The sequence below is a fragment of the Amaranthus tricolor genome, chromosome 9 (genome assembly GCF_026212465.1).
Source record: "Amaranthus tricolor cultivar Red isolate AtriRed21 chromosome 9, ASM2621246v1, whole genome shotgun sequence".
NCBI classification, from domain to species: domain Eukaryota; kingdom Viridiplantae; phylum Streptophyta; class Magnoliopsida; order Caryophyllales; family Amaranthaceae; genus Amaranthus; species Amaranthus tricolor.
Window position 1 is genome coordinate 16,426,646 of NC_080055.1, and position 17,424 is coordinate 16,444,069.

The window sequence follows — 17,424 nt, forward strand, 5'->3', positions numbered from 1 at the left end:
ACTGTCTCATGGTGAGACCATCCTCATTAAGCTGACCCAATACACACTTTCTATCTTAAAGTGATCACTTATAACGTTAAAGTGATCACTTATAATTTTAAGAAAATTATTTTTATAGTTTTAGAATAATTACTTATGTTTCGGTAATGAAACGAGGAAGTGCGAGACACTTGGAATACCGCAGATGGAGGCGTTATCGGAAGTAGCAACTCGTGGGAGGAAGCGACCTGAATTCCTGCAACACAACACGTTAGCCTTGTCCGGGGGGTGATCTCCCGGAAAACCCCTCCGACGCTCAAGTCAGAACGTAGATCGGAAATTAATGAATGACAGATTGTAGAATGAATGCAAGAAGGAAGGTCGGGATTGGGATTGCTAGTGCTAGTGCTAGTGTTTAGGAAGGCTAAGGAAGTAATGTAAGCAAGGATACTAGGAAAGCTATTTCAGATGTCCCTCCCCCTCTGATGGTTGTCCCTATTTATAATATTAAAGGGGGGAGTTACTTCAGAGAGGAAAGGTGGAAGATCATGGGAGGAGTGGACAGTTATCCTCCTTGAAACAAGGAGAGCCAAGCATGATTGAAGAGTGGAAGGTGGTGGGCAGTTATTCAACTAAAAAGGAGGATGGCCAAAGAAGATAGATGACAGGGAAGTTAAGTATTCTGAAGGTAAGTTGCCATGAGCCTTCCAAGGAAGATGGGAAGTCCAGCAGAAAGCCCATTGACCAAAAGTCAAAGTCAATCCGAAAAGGTCAAGGGGTATTTTAGTAATATGATGTTTAATTAATAAATAAATTAATTAATTAATTAAAAAAAACAGTACCATGACATTTAGCCCCACGCATGAAGGGTGATGTGAGGGAAGAACCACAATGACTAGAAACATCCTCCTTTATGCGGAAAAACAGGTGCCCTGGCGAATCTCCTTAAGGATCTTAAAAATTGAGTTTGCAAGCTTTGAATCGGCAGTCCTTGCGCTGAATTCTGAGTTATAATGAAAAGGATATGACCTTTTAAGCTTGTTAGGTAAGAACATATTGAACATGGGCCAAACGGGCATGTGAAGCCGCGGCTTGAAGTATGCCGCGGAGTAGCCCCAGACGCGTTATATTACAATAGCAAAATAGTGACAGTGGGATCTAGATTCCGCGATATCTTGTCTCGACCTTTGCTTTCACTGATATCGCAGAAATCAGGTTCTCAACAAAACACCCAAGGAGGGTCCGACTTATCGACTATGCGGACTAAATCAACTGTCTGTTTTGAACCGATGCCGCGTAACGCCAAGGGTTTTCACGAATCAGATTCCTAGTAATGACGCGGCATTGCATTCTTCTCAAGATATTTTTACCCCTATGGTTGAACTATGCCGCGAACTAATAGTTTGCATCTTCACTCGTAAGTTCAGCACGAGAATCCCTCTTTAATACTTAGAATATTTTGAGAAAGAGAAGGAACCCCTGGGGGTCCGACTTATCGACCACACGGATATCTTTAAAAATATTCAGTACTTGGTCCAAGCAGCCCTCTTTATTCCAGCATGATACGGAATGAGCCCCATAACTCGCATCTTCAATCCTACGGACACACATGAGAGGTTCTATACTTAGAATTTTTTACTTGGATTAGGGTCATTTGGGGGTCCGACTTATCGACCACACGGATAAATATGGGAATCAGCCACTTTACTTTTCACCCCTCCTCTTTTATGACGAGGAACCAGCTCGCAGACCCGTGTCTTTAATCATACAGAAATATGGGACTTCTCTTTATATTATGACTGGGTGCACCAAGGAGTCCGACTTATCGATCACACGGATTTCCTTCTCCCTTGAGATATTTGTTATATTTCCTTCCATCATATTTTCCGCCGTGTCCATAAGTCGGACGGAAGAATGGGTAATCTCTATACTTAAAATGATTTTCCTCTGGAGGTTCAGTTTAGGGTCCGACTTGTCGACTCTCCGGACATATTCGAGAGCTAAAGGACTTGAATAATTATCTGCTCCTCCCTCCCTGGGGGTCTAACTTGTCGATCCACAGGTTGGATGGCTTTTGACATTCATATTTATGACGCTCCTCTCTAATTGGGGGTCCGACTTTTCGACCTTCCAGCTATATTCAAGAGTTAACACTTAGAAAAATTTCGCAACACACCCTTTCAACCATGGTCCGACTAATAGACTTCACGGTCATCACTAAACACTTAAAAAGTAGGTTTTCCCGACTTATCGACTTCCCAGTTTTCCTCCGGAATTCCATCCTTTCGTTCGAATGCTCAAGTCCCAAGTGAAGCATTTATTGCTGCTATAAATAGGGTAGTTGGAATAGTTCCATTTCACCTAATCTTCATTAACTTCTTCAAATCTTCCAATTGCGAGAAAGAGAAAGTAGAGAAACGCTCGGACAATCTTCATCCCTTCTTCAATACTTCTGACAAATCTTTTGAAGATCTTCAAAGTTTCTGACAGATCTTCATCAAATTTCTAACAAATCATCAAATTTCTTCAAGGTATTCAAACTTTTCCCAGATTTTTCGAATTTCTTCAAGTTATTCTTCAAACTGTTCTTGAATGTTAGCCTAGAACTTTGAATTTGTTTATGAATTTAGTCTCTATTCTTTACAAGTTTCGACTACTACTTTATTTTTAACATGGACGTCGCGGCTACTCAAGAGACTATAGCTAACTCAGACACCAACCCTACTAACTTGCCGGAAACTCTTTTGATAGTACCTAGGCGTCTTAATAAAAAGGGGTTACCAATGAATGACTCGGATGAAAGTAGTTCGGTGAGAATTACCCCTCATTATGAACCAATAAAAGATGGGGATGAGTCGTCTGTATCCCCTATATACCCTCCGGAAATTATAAAAACTGCTCCTTGGGAAGTGAGCGTTGCTTTCTTTCCAAATTACTTGCCGCGAATAAATCCTGACCTGGAAGGGTTATTGTATGTAGATATGGAAAACTTTGAAGGATCAGCCGAGTCTTCCGGAAGGGAGAGTGCAGCGCCAGTTCCTCCTCCATTCTACATTCCAAACGGCGGGCCCCTAAATTACTTCATCGATTTACAGACCAAAAGGGATCTAGACAACCGCCGGGAGGCCATCTCTCAAAAGTGGGGTTTGAAGGATAACATAAACATTATTACCCCGGGGAATTATGACACCGTTAGGTTTCCTCCCCCACATTGTATAGCAGTATACTTTCCTTCTTTTGAATTAGGGCTCAGATTTCCTCTTCACCCGTTTTTTAGGGAGGTGTTAGAGTTTTTGAACATTTCAGTGCCCGAGTTATACCCAAATGCCTGGGGTTGTATGGTGGCCTTTTTGATCCTATGCAAAGTTTTGGCCGTGCCACCAACACTCACAGCTTTTAGATACATATTTAGAGCCCGCCTATGTAATTCGCAATCATACGGCTGTGGCTGGATTACTTTTACACACCGTCGAGGACTGAAGATAGTCCAAGACCTCCCCGATAACCAGAAGGGGTATAGGACGAAATTTGCATTTTTGTATAATTCAGAGGGATGGAACATCAAGACCTCTTTTGACATTAAACCCAACCTCACGGGTTTTAATAATGGGATCCCGCAGTGTTCTTTTAGTGACGCGGTGATCATAGAGTACGCAAAGATGGACGTTCAGTTGGGAAGGAAACCAATGAACGTCCAACTTAATTGGATACCTGGTCGCCCTGAGTTGGAGAACGAGAACCTCCTCTCATCATTCGGCATCAGCTTGGCTATCGATCGGAGTAAGAATGGCCGGGTTTCTTCCTTTTCTTTCCTATGATATGTTTAACTGCTTCTAACTCGCGATTTTTACAGGGATAGCCAAGGAGAATCTTCGAGCAAAGAGTCCGGAGCTGATGAAGAAATTCAGCGTTCTAAGACTTGCTCAAGGGGCCATTCAACGACCCGAGGATAAGCCTCTTCCCCTTCCTCCGAAGGTATAACTTCACAAAATTTTTTGTTATGAAAGATCCCTGTTGATTCTTCCTAACTTTTTCTTTTGTAGGACTCGGCGACTGTAGAGAAGGGTCTGGAGGACGTGCCCTCAGAGCAAGAGGCTCTCCGACTTCTCGAAGAGAGAAAACAAGTTCACATCCCCGATGAATCTGAGAGGGTGATTCCTCCACAGACAAGGGGGGTGAAAAAGAGTGGGAAGAAGAAGAGGAAGCGGGATTCTTCTTCCCGCAAGGAGAGCTCGGCCAAGCGGCCCTCTGTGGGTGCGATCCCTACGGCCGTACCTCTCCGCATAGGGTCGGTTGAGGAGGAGGCGTCTCCCCCTTCGGACTCTCTACGGCCATCTTCAAAGAAGGGGAAGGAGAAGGTGGAGGAGTCTTCCGCGGCTCCCTCATCACAATTCGCGGAGGTTTATCGTCGTCGGGAAGTTTTTCCTTTTCGACACGAGACACCCTTTCCGGAGTTGGGGCATAAGGGCTTAGTTGTTCGTTTTAACAGGGCGACGTCCAACTTAATCAGCAAGGTGGACGTCGACCTACTAGAATCCATGCCCCCCCGTGACAGGGTGCGTCAGGCACAAGCTTCGGCGGCAGAGGTAATGACTCTTTTATGCTTAGTAATATTATTACTTGGTCTCCGGACTTCATCCCTTGTCGTTTCTTTGCAGGCATTCATACGGTTGGCTTTCGAGCTCGACGCAAACCGTCAAAGTGCCGCGGACCAGGAAACCATTGCCGCCCTTACCTCCCGCTGTGAGGAGCTGAATGACGAGATATCAAAATTGCGGGAGGACCTGTCGGGCCTAAAAGAGAAACTGGCCAAGTGTTCCGAGCTGAAAGAGCGCTTGGTCAGGACCGAACAATGGCGGGAAAGGGCAAGGAAGCAGCTGGACCAGACCATTGAGAACTTAGATGCTGCTTCCACCTGGTCTGCGAGCCTCGGCCATGAAGTCGGCTTGCTGATGGATACCCATGCCAAGCTCGTTCATCAGAACCAGCAACTTATGCAGCAAGTATCGACTGATTCAGCCCATTTCAAGATGATTCTATCCGCGGCCAAAGTGTATAAATTGTGTCTAACTAGGAAGGCCCGGATGGCTCGAGATTGGCTTCTTTCGGATGAGCCGGAAGCGTCGAAGTTCCTTGGAGATCTGACGGCGGAGATGGTGAGAGCCGGAACCCTGATCAGCGACGAAAAGTATCGTTTGGCTGCCGCAGAGTTGGGCATGGACTTTACATCTCTTCAGCAAACTGCTGATCAGAAGGGAAGTGAAGCCTTGTCCAACCTTGCTCCTGTCTTGGACGGGGAGTCGGCGGTACTGGTCGACGCTGCTTGGGATGCGGATGAAAGGAGAGCCTGGTCCGAAAAGATGAATGCTGAGGCTGAGAGGGAGGCTCTATGCCTAGACTTGGATCAGCTGGCTCTCTCTTCTCCTCCGGCGTCAGATGTCCCGGAAAACTTGACACTCTCCAACCTGGAGGTTTTGTGCCTTGATTTATCGAACCTTATTATTGACGAAGGTAGGAACCTCCAGGGCTTGTCCCGAGAGCTGTCCGAGATCGGGGTGGAGCCGTTTAACGTTGAAGATTATGTAAGCTTCACCCCCAGTCTTGAAGAGGGAAGGATCGAGCCTCCTCTGCCGCCGGATCAAGACGTCGAGGCTTTTTTGGCGGATGTATGATGTTGCAATTTTGTAATTTTGATTTTTGTAAACATTCAACTCTGTATTTTGAATATGTGATGTATATATTCCTGATTATGGAGTTTATTCGTGGTATCCATGCTTTTATACGTTGAGCCGTGGCTTCTATCTTTTGAGGCTGCGGAATAATATTTGGAGGACGCTGATTTTTCGATGTCACGTGCAGACGTCATCAAGGAAATTTGTACTTGAAATATTTTCAGCCTTTAGACCCCAGTAAGGGGGTCCGACTTGTAGATGTCCCGGTTGCGGGTTACCTTAGTGGGAGACCTGGGATTTTCTTTTGAACTCAGGGACTCCAAACTGGGGGTCCGACTTATCGATGTCTCGGTTGGGTAGCGTCATAGTAAAAACTTAGAATATTTTGAACAATAGGGACCCCAAATTGGGGGTCCGACTTATTGATGTCCCGGTTGGGAAACATCATTGTGAAAAACTTGGAATGTTTTGAACTCTAGGGACCCCAAACTGGGGGTCCGACTTATCGATGTCCCGGTTGGGAAACATCATCGTGAGAAACTTAGAATATTTTGAACTCTAGGGGACCCCAAACTGGGGGTCCGACTTATCGATGCTACGAACAGATGGTGAATGCTTCAAATGATTTTTGGAACCCTATTCTAAGGGTCCGAATTATAGCAAGTTCGTTAGTGACAAAATGATTTGATGATGGGCCCCCTCTCAAGGGTCCGACTTGTGGATATTATTGATTTAATAAGATTTGCAAAAGAATTTTACCAAACATTTGCGAACATAAGAGCCGGACAATCTGAAAATAGAACCTGTTTATTAATGATTGTTAAGGATACAAGCGATGATTGAAGTAATTTTGAATTACAACGCAATTATGTTGCGGAAGGACTGTAGTCGCGGATTGATGCTGCTAACACTGATACTAGTAACTGATTGCCCCTTGCAAATTTTATTAAATGAAGAATTTCTTCAAGTGGTCTCCATTCCATGGACGGGGTAGTTTTTTTTCTTTCATGTCTTCTAGTTTGAAAGTTCCTGGTTTGACGATTTGGGTGACTCTGAAAGGTCCGTCCCAGTTGGCCCCTAACTTTCCTTTCTCCACGATCTTTCCCGTAGCTTCTACTTTTCGGAGGACTAAATCACCAATTTGAATACGTCTGGTTTTGACATGACGGTTAAAGCTACGGATCATCTTTTGTTTTTGTGCTATTGATCTCAGCATTGCGTTTCCTCTTGTCTCTGGCAGCAGATCTAAGTTTACTCTTTTTCCTTCCTCATTTTCGTCGTGTGAGTAGTAGGTGACCCTTGTAGAGGGTACGCCTATTTCGACTGGGAGCACGGCTTCAGATCCGTATACTAAAGAGAAAGGTGTATGCCCCGTTGCGTCCTTGATGGTCGTTCGACTTGCCCATAAGACGCCTGGTAGTTCTTCATCCCAATTACCTTTGACCCCCTCTATCTTCTTCTTAATGCCATTTAGGATCTCTTTGTTTGCGGATTCTACTTGACCATTAGTTTGCGGCCTGGATACTGAACTGAATCTGATTTGGATGTTAAACTTGTTGCAGTACTCGATGGTGTTCTTGCTGACGAATTGCCTTCCATTATCTGTTACGATCACCCGGGGGATGCCGTACCTTGTGATGATATTCCTCCATATAAATTGACAGACTTGTTTGTCCGTGATTGAACTAAGGGCTTCTGCTTCCACATACTTTGTGAAATAATCAATGGCCACAATGATGAATTTGCGTTGCCCTTTCGCCGGAGGGAAGGGACCAAGGAGGTCCATGCCCTATCTGTCGAAAGGCAGGATGGCTCGCATGGCGGTCAAGTAATTAGATGGCTTCCTTCCTATCTTTGAGTGGTACTGACATTCAGGACATCTTTTGATCAAATACTCCGCGTCTTCTCGGAGTGAGGGCCAATAATATCCACTTCTAAGGACTTTCCCAATGACAGTCCGTACTCCTTGGTGTATACCGCATCCCCCTTCGTGTATTTCGCGGAGGATATAGTTTCCTTCTTCAGGGGATACGCATTTCAGGAGGGGGTGTGTATATGACTTCTTGTAGAGCATTCCTTCGTGGAGTTCGAACCATCTGGCTTTCTTCCGGAGCATTTTGGCCTGACATTCATCTTGGGGAAGCGTCTGACTCCGCAAATATTCGATGTATGGCTCCATCCAAGTTTCTGATCTGTCGATGGTATCGACCATGAAGTTGATGCTGGGGTTAGGAAGTACTTCCCAGATTATATCTCGAGCCGCGGATGTTTCTGCTGAGCTGGCAAGCTTGGCCAAGGAATCAGCTTGGGCGTTCTGGGATCTTGGAATGTGCTCCAACGTGAACTTGTCGAATTTTTGAACAAATTCCCTTACTTGCTGCAAGTACATTTTCATGCTGTCATCTTTAGCTTCGAATTCCCCGTTCACTTGTCCAACAATCAATTGGGAATCGGAGAAGGCGGATAATTTTTTGGCTCCCGTTTCGTGGCAAATTCTCAGTCCCATCAATAATGCTTCATATTCGGCTTCGTTGTTGGATGCTGCGAACTCGAACCTGACCGCCCTTTCCATACGGACCCCGGCGGAAGACACAATGAGGAGTCCAGCACCACTTGCTGATTGGGTAGAGGACCCATCTACATACAACTTCCATTCCTGATTGGGTTCAGGATGATAGGGGAGAGTGCTTTCAGCAATGAAGTCAGCCAGAGCTTGGGCTTTGATTGCCGTTCGAGGCTCATATTCGATGCCGAAATCCGCCAGCTGGTTTGCCCAATCTGTGACGCGGCTTGACTTGTTTTTCCCTTCCAGAATCTTTTTCAAAGGTTGATCAGTCCGGACGATGATCTGGTGGGATTGAAAGTAGGGCTTCAATTTCCTGCTTGCCATGATGATTGCGAATATGACTTTTTCGACTTCACCGTAGTTTCCCTCCGAGCCACGGAATGCATGACTTATGTAGTATATAGGAAGCTGTTTCTTTTCTCTTTCCGCAACCAGTACTCCGGATAACGAATATTCGGAGACAGAGACATATAGGACTAGCTTCTCTCCTTTGATGGGCGAAACTAGTTTTGGCAAGGTGGACAGGTGCTCTTTAAGTTGGCGGAAGGACTCTTCTGCTTCTGCTGTCCACTCGAACTTCTGTTGTTTTATTGTTTTAAAGAAGGGTAAACATTTATCCGCGGACTTGGAAAGAAATCTTCCAAGAGCAGCCAGGCACCCCGTGAGTTTTTGTACTTCTTTCACTGAGGTGGGAGATCTCATGTTTTGTATAGCCCGGATTTTATTGGGATTTGCTTCAATGCCTCGCTCGTCTACCAGGAAGCCCAGGCATTTCCCTCCGGTAACTCCGAACACACACTTGTCAGGATTGAGTTTCATTTGGTGCTTTCGAAGGGTAAGGAACGTCTCTCGTAAGTCTGCGGCGTGCTGACTTGCTTGTTTGCTTTTTGTGATCATGTCGTCTACATATACTTCTAAATTCCGTCCAATCTGAGATTGGAAAACCTTGTTGACCATCCTTTGATAAGTTGCCCCCGCGTTTTTTAATCCGAAGGGCATAACCTTGTAGCAATAGACTCCCATGCTGGTAATGAAGGCCGTGTGAGGTTGGTCTTCAATTGCCAACGGAATCTGATGATAGCCGGCATTGGCATCCATGAAGCTTAATAATGCATGGCCTGCTGTAGAATCCACCAGTCGATCTATCTTTGGAAGTGGGTAATCCTCTTTAGGGCACGCCTTATTCAGGTCCGTGAAGTCGACGCACATCCTCCACTTGCCATTTGGTTTTTTCACCAGGACAACGTTGGATAACCACTCAGAATACTTGCATTCTTTAATAAATCCGGCTCTCAACAACTTCTCGACTTCCTCTTTGGCGGCCTCAGTCCGCTCTCTTCCTTGATGTCGTAGCTTTTGTTTTATGGGTTTATAGCCTGGTTTGATGTCAAGTTTATGACACGCGACACTGGTAGGGATGCCAGGCATTTCCTCCGTGCAAAAAGCAAAGACGTCGCGGAACTCAGCAATGGTGGCCACTATGTCCTGTTTGACCGTGCTAGGAAGATCTTTCCCTACCTTGATCTGTTTCCCCTCGAACATGTCTACTTCCTCGTATCGCTCTATGGGGCGAGGCCTTTCATGCGTGCTGAGATTTTCCATGTACACGCTCATGACAGCTGGGACATTTTCTTCCCTTTTTCTTTTTGCTCGTGTCTCAGAGGACCCGCGCTTCAAGGTGTTGACGAGGCATTGGCGAGCCGTCACTTGGTCTCCCTTGAGAATTCCAACTTTTCCATTATCTGTCTCGAACTGCAGCAAGAGTTGATGGGGAAAGATTGCAGCCTTGATCTTATTAATGAGTGGGAGCCCCATGATAGCATTGTAGGGGAAGTCGAGATCTACCACTGTGAACCGTATGGGCATGGTCCGGCTTTCACTTCTTTCCCCTACCCGTATGGGGAGAATGATCGTGCCCAATGGAATGACCTGACTCCCTCCAAACCCAATCAGTGGTTTGTCTAGGGGTTGTAAGTGCTTTTCCTCGAATTTCATTTTTCTTAAGCACTCCATTGTAATAAGATCAGCCGTGCTTCCCGTATCTACCAGCACCCGTCTGACTTTCATTTGCCCAATTTTGAGAGAGACCACCAGGGGATCGGTATGGGGTTGTTGCAGCGGTTGGGAGGTCGTGGCATCGAATTTCATGACCGGTCCCTTAGATGTGGCCATGGGAGGTCCTTTCAGCAAAGTGTGGACGCTGTTTTTTGCCGCGCGGATAGTGGGATATTCCTCAGTGTATCCCCCAAAAATCATGTTGATCGTTCCTTGAGTGTCGGAACTTTCGCGTCTTGCTTCGTTTGGCTTGGGGGATCGGCGTTTCTGTTGCCATGGCCTCCTTTCCCCTTCTCTTCCAGCATCATAATCTCTCCTGTTGAGGAACCTGGACAGTTTTCCCTCATTAGCCAACTGATGCAAGATGCGCTTTAGTTCGCGACATTGTGCCAGAGTATGGCCGTGCTCTTTGTGATAATCACACCACAGATTATAGTTGCGCCTATCAGAGGGGGTGGTAACTAGAGGTGGAGCTGGCAATTGATCTCGAACAGCGAAGAAAATGTCCCTCCTGTTTCGATTGAATAAGGGGTCGTTTCCTCCATCTCCCAGATTCCGCGTCCTAGTTTCTTCTTCTGTAATATATACGGGTCGAGCTCGTGGAGGTCCCATATCAGACGGCGGCGTAGGACGACGCGGCATGTAAATCTTCTCTCTCCTCGAAGAATGCTCCTCCCTGCTTCGTGAGGATTGACGGGGGGGCCCATCATCTTTTTTCTCAAATTTTCGCCTTTTTGGATCATGTGCTTGACATATCTCTGACGCCGTGACGTAACTTTGGCATTGTTTCATGGCCTCTGCATACGTCTTTACTTGACTTTCAACCAACTGGAACTTCAGCCGTTGGGCCTTCATTCCGTTGATTAGGGCGTTCAGGGCAACCGACTCCTCCAAATCAGTCACTTCCAGCACTGCCTCATGGAACTTTTTAAGATATGAGGATATGGATTCTCCTTCCAATTGAGTGACACTAAGCAGGTGGAAGTTTGATTTCTCCTGCCTTCTTGAGGCTATGAAGTGGCCTAAGAACTTGCCCTCTAGTTGGGCAAAGTTGTGGATGCTTCCTCCGGGAAGGGAGGTGTACCATGTCAAAGCTACTCCTGTAAGAGTAGTTGGAAAGAACTTACACCATAACGATGAGTTGGTGGTGTACAACAACATAAGATTCTTATATGCCGTCAAATGTTCCTGCGGACATGATGTGCCATCGAAAGCAGCCATGTTTGGTACCTTTATTTTCCCGGGATTGGGAGTATTCAGTATCTCTCTGGCCAGGGGAGAGACTAATGATATTGGCTCTTCGGGAAGGACACTCTTGTCGTCCTCATTCCGCGGCATGGAGGTGGGAGTGAGGGGACGGCTAGACCCGGCGAGTTGTGCCTTTTTCCTTTCCTCCCTTCTTTTATCTACCAGGGATTGGACGCTCTCAGACGTCTTTCGCTTTTTGCTCTCTATGAAGGTTCGGGCATCTGGAGTGGCGGTTTTGGATTCGCCATCTCGTGTATCTGTCTTGCTATGGTGCGGGTAAGTTTTGGACCTTTCCCGCCTATTTTTATTGCGTCTACTGGAATGGGAAGTTCTCGAGTTCCCGTCTTGAGATTCATGAGATTTTGGTATCTCTTGACGGGGCTCGATTCGTTCCTCTAAGTTCTTTATTTGGTTCGCCATGTCTTCCAGTACCCGTTGTTGAGTGGGGGTATTGTTTATGACGGCGCGGAGTTGTTCAGAAAACGCGGCCGTGAGATTTCGCGCTAGCATGTCCAGATCACGGCGAGTCACGGCTTGATTATTAGCGTGGCCCGCTGAAGTGTCTGTGTCTGTGCTATGCACGGTGGCGGTTTGAGTCGGGTTCTTCTTGGGAGCCATGACTTTTTGTATAGATCCCCACAGACGGCGCCAAACTGTTTCGGTAATGAAACGAGGAAGTGCGAGACACTTGGAATACCGCAGATGGAGGCGTTATCGGAAGTAGCAACTCGTGGGAGGAAGCGACCTGAATTCCTGCAACACAACACGTTAGCCTTGTCCGGGGGGTGATCTCCCGGAAAACCCCTCCGACGCTCAAGTCAGAACGTAGATCGGAAATTAATGAATGACAGATTGTAGAATGAATGCAAGAAGGAAGGTCGGGATTGGGATTGCTAGTGCTAGTGCTAGTGTTTAGGAAGGCTAAGGAAGTAATGTAAGCAAGGATATTAGGAAAGCTATTTCAGATGTCCCTCCCCCTCTGATGGTTGTCCCTATTTATAATATTAAAGGGGGGAGTTACTTCAGAGAGGAAAGGTGGAAGATCATGGGAGGAGTGGACAGTTATCCTCCTTGAAACAAGAAGAGCCAAGCATGATTGAAGAGTGGAAGGTGGTGGGCAGTTATTCAACTAAAAAGGAGGATGGCCAAAGAAGATAGATGACAGGGAAGTTAAGTATTCTGAAGGTAAGTTGCCATGAGCCTTCCAAGGAAGATGGGAAGTCCAGCAGAAAGCCCATTGACCAAAAGTCAAAGTCAATCCGGAAAGGTCAAGGGGTATTTTAGTAATATGATGTTTAATTAATAAATAAATAAATAAATTAATTAAAAAAAAACAGTACCATGACAACTTATAACTTTAAAATGATCACTTACGATATTAAAGTAAAAAATTAAAAAAATAGGCTAATAATATATGGGCCCGTCTCATGGTGAGACGGTCTCATACAAAACGAACTGTATTATTTATTACTCCTTAAGTTTATATCTGATAATATATAATTGGTAAATGAAAAAAAGAACAAGTTATATATAAGAAATTAATTAGTAAAATAGCGTTTGGTCGAGTGATAATAAATCCATTCCAAAGTTACCAAAATAATTTGAGTTTAATTGCCAGTTAATTGGTTAAGATCATTAAAATGAATTTAGTGAATTAATTTTTAAGATTTATGAAAATTTCAGTTTTTGAAAGAAATTAAGAAATCAAACAGAATTGCAATATAATTAGGCGAAAGTCAAATAATTTAAGTTCTGTTACTTTAAAGTATGTTTACATAACAAAAATAATACTCCTAAAACACAATTATAGGTTTAATTGGTTTCTTAACTTTAGAAGCGAGGAATAGTTTAAGTTTCGTCCCACTTCATTTCAACCAGTGGTGAAGCAACATGGGGCTGAGAAGGGCTTCACCCCCACATCTTCTACAGATATTTTGATCATACATTGCTAGTGTTGTTTTATATTTTTTTCAATCTCTTAAGTTTTATTTATTGACTTCACCACTAAATTTTCTAGTTAAATATTTAATGCCGGATAAGAGAAATTTGTATCCTATTAAGATTTTTAGTCCATAACGTTTAATTTTCTTTCGAGGGTTATATAGATTTCACTGTGAAATTAAAATTATATATATATAAACTTAAAATTTTACTTAAATTGATTTTTGATAAATATTATATAAATAATTAAATGAAATGTTGACTCATATATATTTAAGAGTTGTTTTTGGTATTATATAGAGTCTTTTCCCTTAATATTGCCCCCAAAAAAAATAATTCCCACTTTAGGTATTATGGGAAAATATTTCCCACAATACCGTTCACGTAGGATGGGTTTTAATTAATTTTTTTTTTTATTTTTTTAATATAACCGCCACATGAGATGGCGGTTTTGTTTAGAAATCCTAAATAAACCGCTAGATGAAATGGCGGTTTAGAAGAATTTCATCTTTTTTTTTTAAAAAAAAAAATAATGTAATGAGTAAACCGCCACATGAAGTGGCGGTTTTATACCTGTACAAAACGCCACTTTCTGTTTTGTTCTTCACTTCATTTGCATCCTTCAAAGAAGCTGCTGCCAGTTATCTCTTTAAAAAAAAAATTCTTCAATCCTCATTTACTTCATATTCACTATTCCTATCATTCAACTAAATTAATCAACTACATTCTCATCTTCTCCTTCTTTACTTGTTCAATTTCATCATCATTTAAGGTAATAACATAAACCCTAATTTATTTCAATTTGCAAATTGAATATTTTGTTCACTATTGTTGTCATTTGAAGTTATAAATACATTGATTGTTTGTTATATTCTCTTGATTTCATGATTTAAGCTTACATTCTACACATTTGTAGTTGAATTTTATGATTTGGTTTGTATGCATATAAAGTGTTTGATGAAATGCTTCAATGAAAGTTCATTACTTTGTAGGGTTAGTTTAATGGTTTTAGTATATTTTCATGGTATTTTTAGCTTTTATATTTGAAATGAACCTTCTAATAAGTGTTCTAATACCTTAATATCACACATTCTTGTATTCAAATTTACACTTCCCTTTCTCACAATGAACAATTAAGTGTATGTGAAATCACTTGAAAAACATGTTTATATTTGCAGAATATGGATCATTATCCCGTTATAGTGTATTGGGGTGGGGAAGTAAGTTATATTGAATCATATGTTGAATCTGATTATTATAACACTTATGTATGTAACAGCGATCATGGCGATGCCGGGCCCAGTTGATCCATCAGTGCTTACGCTTCAGGCGACACATAGGAGCGTATCTGCGTGGGAGGGCTCCACTGCCCAATTGGTTACTCGTCAGCACTACCAGGCGAGTACGTTACGGTGGGAGGTGGATGACAGGGTGTTAGACGTAGTCGAGCTAGCTGGTTTCGGATACATTCACCGGTTGTTGGGCGGGGGCTTAGAGCTAGATCGAGCTCTTATCACTGCATTGGTGGAGAGGTGGAGGCCGGAGACACATACCTTCCACCTCACAGTTGGCGAGGCAACGATCACGTTGCAAGATGTGGCAGTTATCATGGGACTGCCGGTTGAAGGACAAGCAGTCATTGGCCATGGGGAGGGAAATTGGCCAGCATTAGTACATGAGCTGCTAGGGGTTTGGCCGGAAAACCCTCAAGACCCCACCCAGCCGAAGATCATCGTTGGATCGTCATTGAAGCTGACTTGGCTCCGACAGCATTTTAGCGCGCTTGAGGATGATGCAGATGATGTGACGGTTGACAGACATGCCCGAGCTTACATCTTGTACCTGTTTGGATGCATCTTGTTTCCAGACAAGAGCGGCGACTCGGTACAGTTGATATATCTCCCTTTACTGGGAGACTTGGAGCGCGTAGATGAGTATAGTTGGGGAAGTGCTACCCTAGCATATCTGTATCATAACTTATGCCGAGCATCTCGTAAGGGTGCCAAGGACATGGGTGGATGCTTGATGTTGTTACAGATATGGTCATGAGAGCACATTCATATAGGGAGGCCCGTTATTAGGATGGTTCGACCGGATGGGCAACATGATCAGGAAGATGACGCGGATGATTTTGAACCGATATTAGGGTCACAGCATCGGTGCGGGATGGATCCTTTGGCAGTAAGGTAGCAACACTCAATTCACTATTCAAATTCATAATTGGACTATTTTATGATAGATGAAAATGTTAATCAATGTTTATTTGTTTGCAGCTGGCTTCGCGTATATCTTTCGAGATCCCACTCCCCACATACTCTCGTCTACTACAGGAACGCACTAGATCGACAACGGGACGAGCAGATTAGTAACATTTACTATTTGTATTAGTTATGAATAAATTGTATACATTACTAAGCATATTGAATTCTATTACAGATGACATGGCAGCCTTACACAGCGGCTAAGATGGAAGCTCTACCGCACATATGTACATCGGGCCACGAGATTTGGAGATCGCGTTGTCCTCTTATTTGCTTTGACATCGTCGAGCTACATCTCCCGGATCGTGTCATGCGTCAATTCGGTTTGGAGCAGGTAATTCCGCAAGCCTGTGACACCCAACGTCAACTACATGCGATCGATCGGAGGACTGGGGACAAGAACTACCTCGTACGACATAGATCGCATGTAGATGCGTGGAACGACCGAGCATCTACATTGGTTGGAGGAGATAACTTCACAGGTCATGGGAGTGCTATGTACATGAGTTGGTACAGACGCATCTCCATATTACGCCTAACGAACACCGCATTTGCGCAGCCAGGATCACATTACCATCCGACATCTACGTTACTGGTACGTTTTCTTTCAACACTCATAACAAATAGTAATAGTTTTAAGTAACTGTTTTAACAATATAATGATAACAAACAGGCTGAGCGCATCCGATCGGTGTTGATACAATGTAATGACACGATTCAAGGGGCCGCTACATCGCCAGTTGACGTGGGCTATCGGCTATGTTCTCAGACCTTAGGCTCCATTAATGCGTCGTTGACCGATGCATTGAGTCAAGCGGGTTATGAGTACCTCATACCGACTCCACCCGTCATTGGCGACGTAGATGACACATTCCACACTCCTTCTCCAAGGAGTTCAGCCCATCGAGGTAGCTCTTCCGGAGGATCCAGTTCTCGGTCCACAAGAGGCCGCCAGCGTTTATCTACTCAGGGTCGGTCTTCCAGATCGCCATCGACATCCGCTACTATGTCGCCGTTCGTTCCCCCGTCTTCCATCAACACTCCTCCGCCACAACCATCGCCTCCGCAAAGGATTATCACATATGAGCGTGCTAGTCAACGACGAGCTCCTACTCTTAATGTCATTGCGGAGGTTGACGAGTTCACACCATCATCATCCACCGGTGCGCAAAACAAAAGGGGCCGGGGGTTGTAGTTTAACAAACTTTGTATATTCTTATATTATTTTAACTTCTTGTATATTCTTGTATGATTTTAACTTTGTATGTTCATGATTGTAATATATCTTCGCATTATTTTCATAATTAATTTTTTCAAATCAAGCTGGTTCGTAATTGATTAATATGGAATAGATGGTATTGAACTAGTTTAATGCAGGTTACGTTCACTATTTAGGGGAAATGAAAGAAAAAAAAAATTGTTGCAGGCCACCAGCAAACCGCCACATGAAGTGGCGGTTTACCAGGGACCAAACCGCCACATAAATAAGATGGCGGTTTGCCTTGACCAAACCGCCACTTCATGTGGCGTTTTTGTGCTTTATGTAAACCGCCATCTCAAGTGGCGGTTTGGTCTGAAAAAATTTTAAAAAAAAGGACTTTTCCACGTGGACGGTATTCTGGAAAATACTTTCCCAAATTAGGTAAAGTGGGAAATTTTTTTCTTAAACATTATTCTGGGAAATGTCTCTATTATATATGAA

The 17,424-nt window shown here is 44.0% G+C and overlaps 1 protein-coding gene across 1 annotated transcript; it reads left to right on the forward strand.

Annotated features, from left to right (window-relative positions):
- Positions 1-15,501: 15,501 nt before the first annotated feature.
- LOC130824015 (serine/threonine-protein phosphatase 7 long form homolog) lies at positions 15,502-17,097 on the forward strand. The gene is made up of 3 exons (XM_057688877.1): positions 15,502-15,647; positions 15,735-16,317; positions 16,396-17,097. The coding sequence occupies exons 2-3, from the start codon at positions 15,898-15,900 to the stop codon at positions 16,915-16,917; spliced, it is 942 nt and encodes a 313-aa protein (XP_057544860.1). The 5' UTR covers positions 15,502-15,647; positions 15,735-15,897; the 3' UTR covers positions 16,918-17,097.
- The last annotated feature ends 327 nt before the right edge of the window (positions 17,098-17,424 follow it).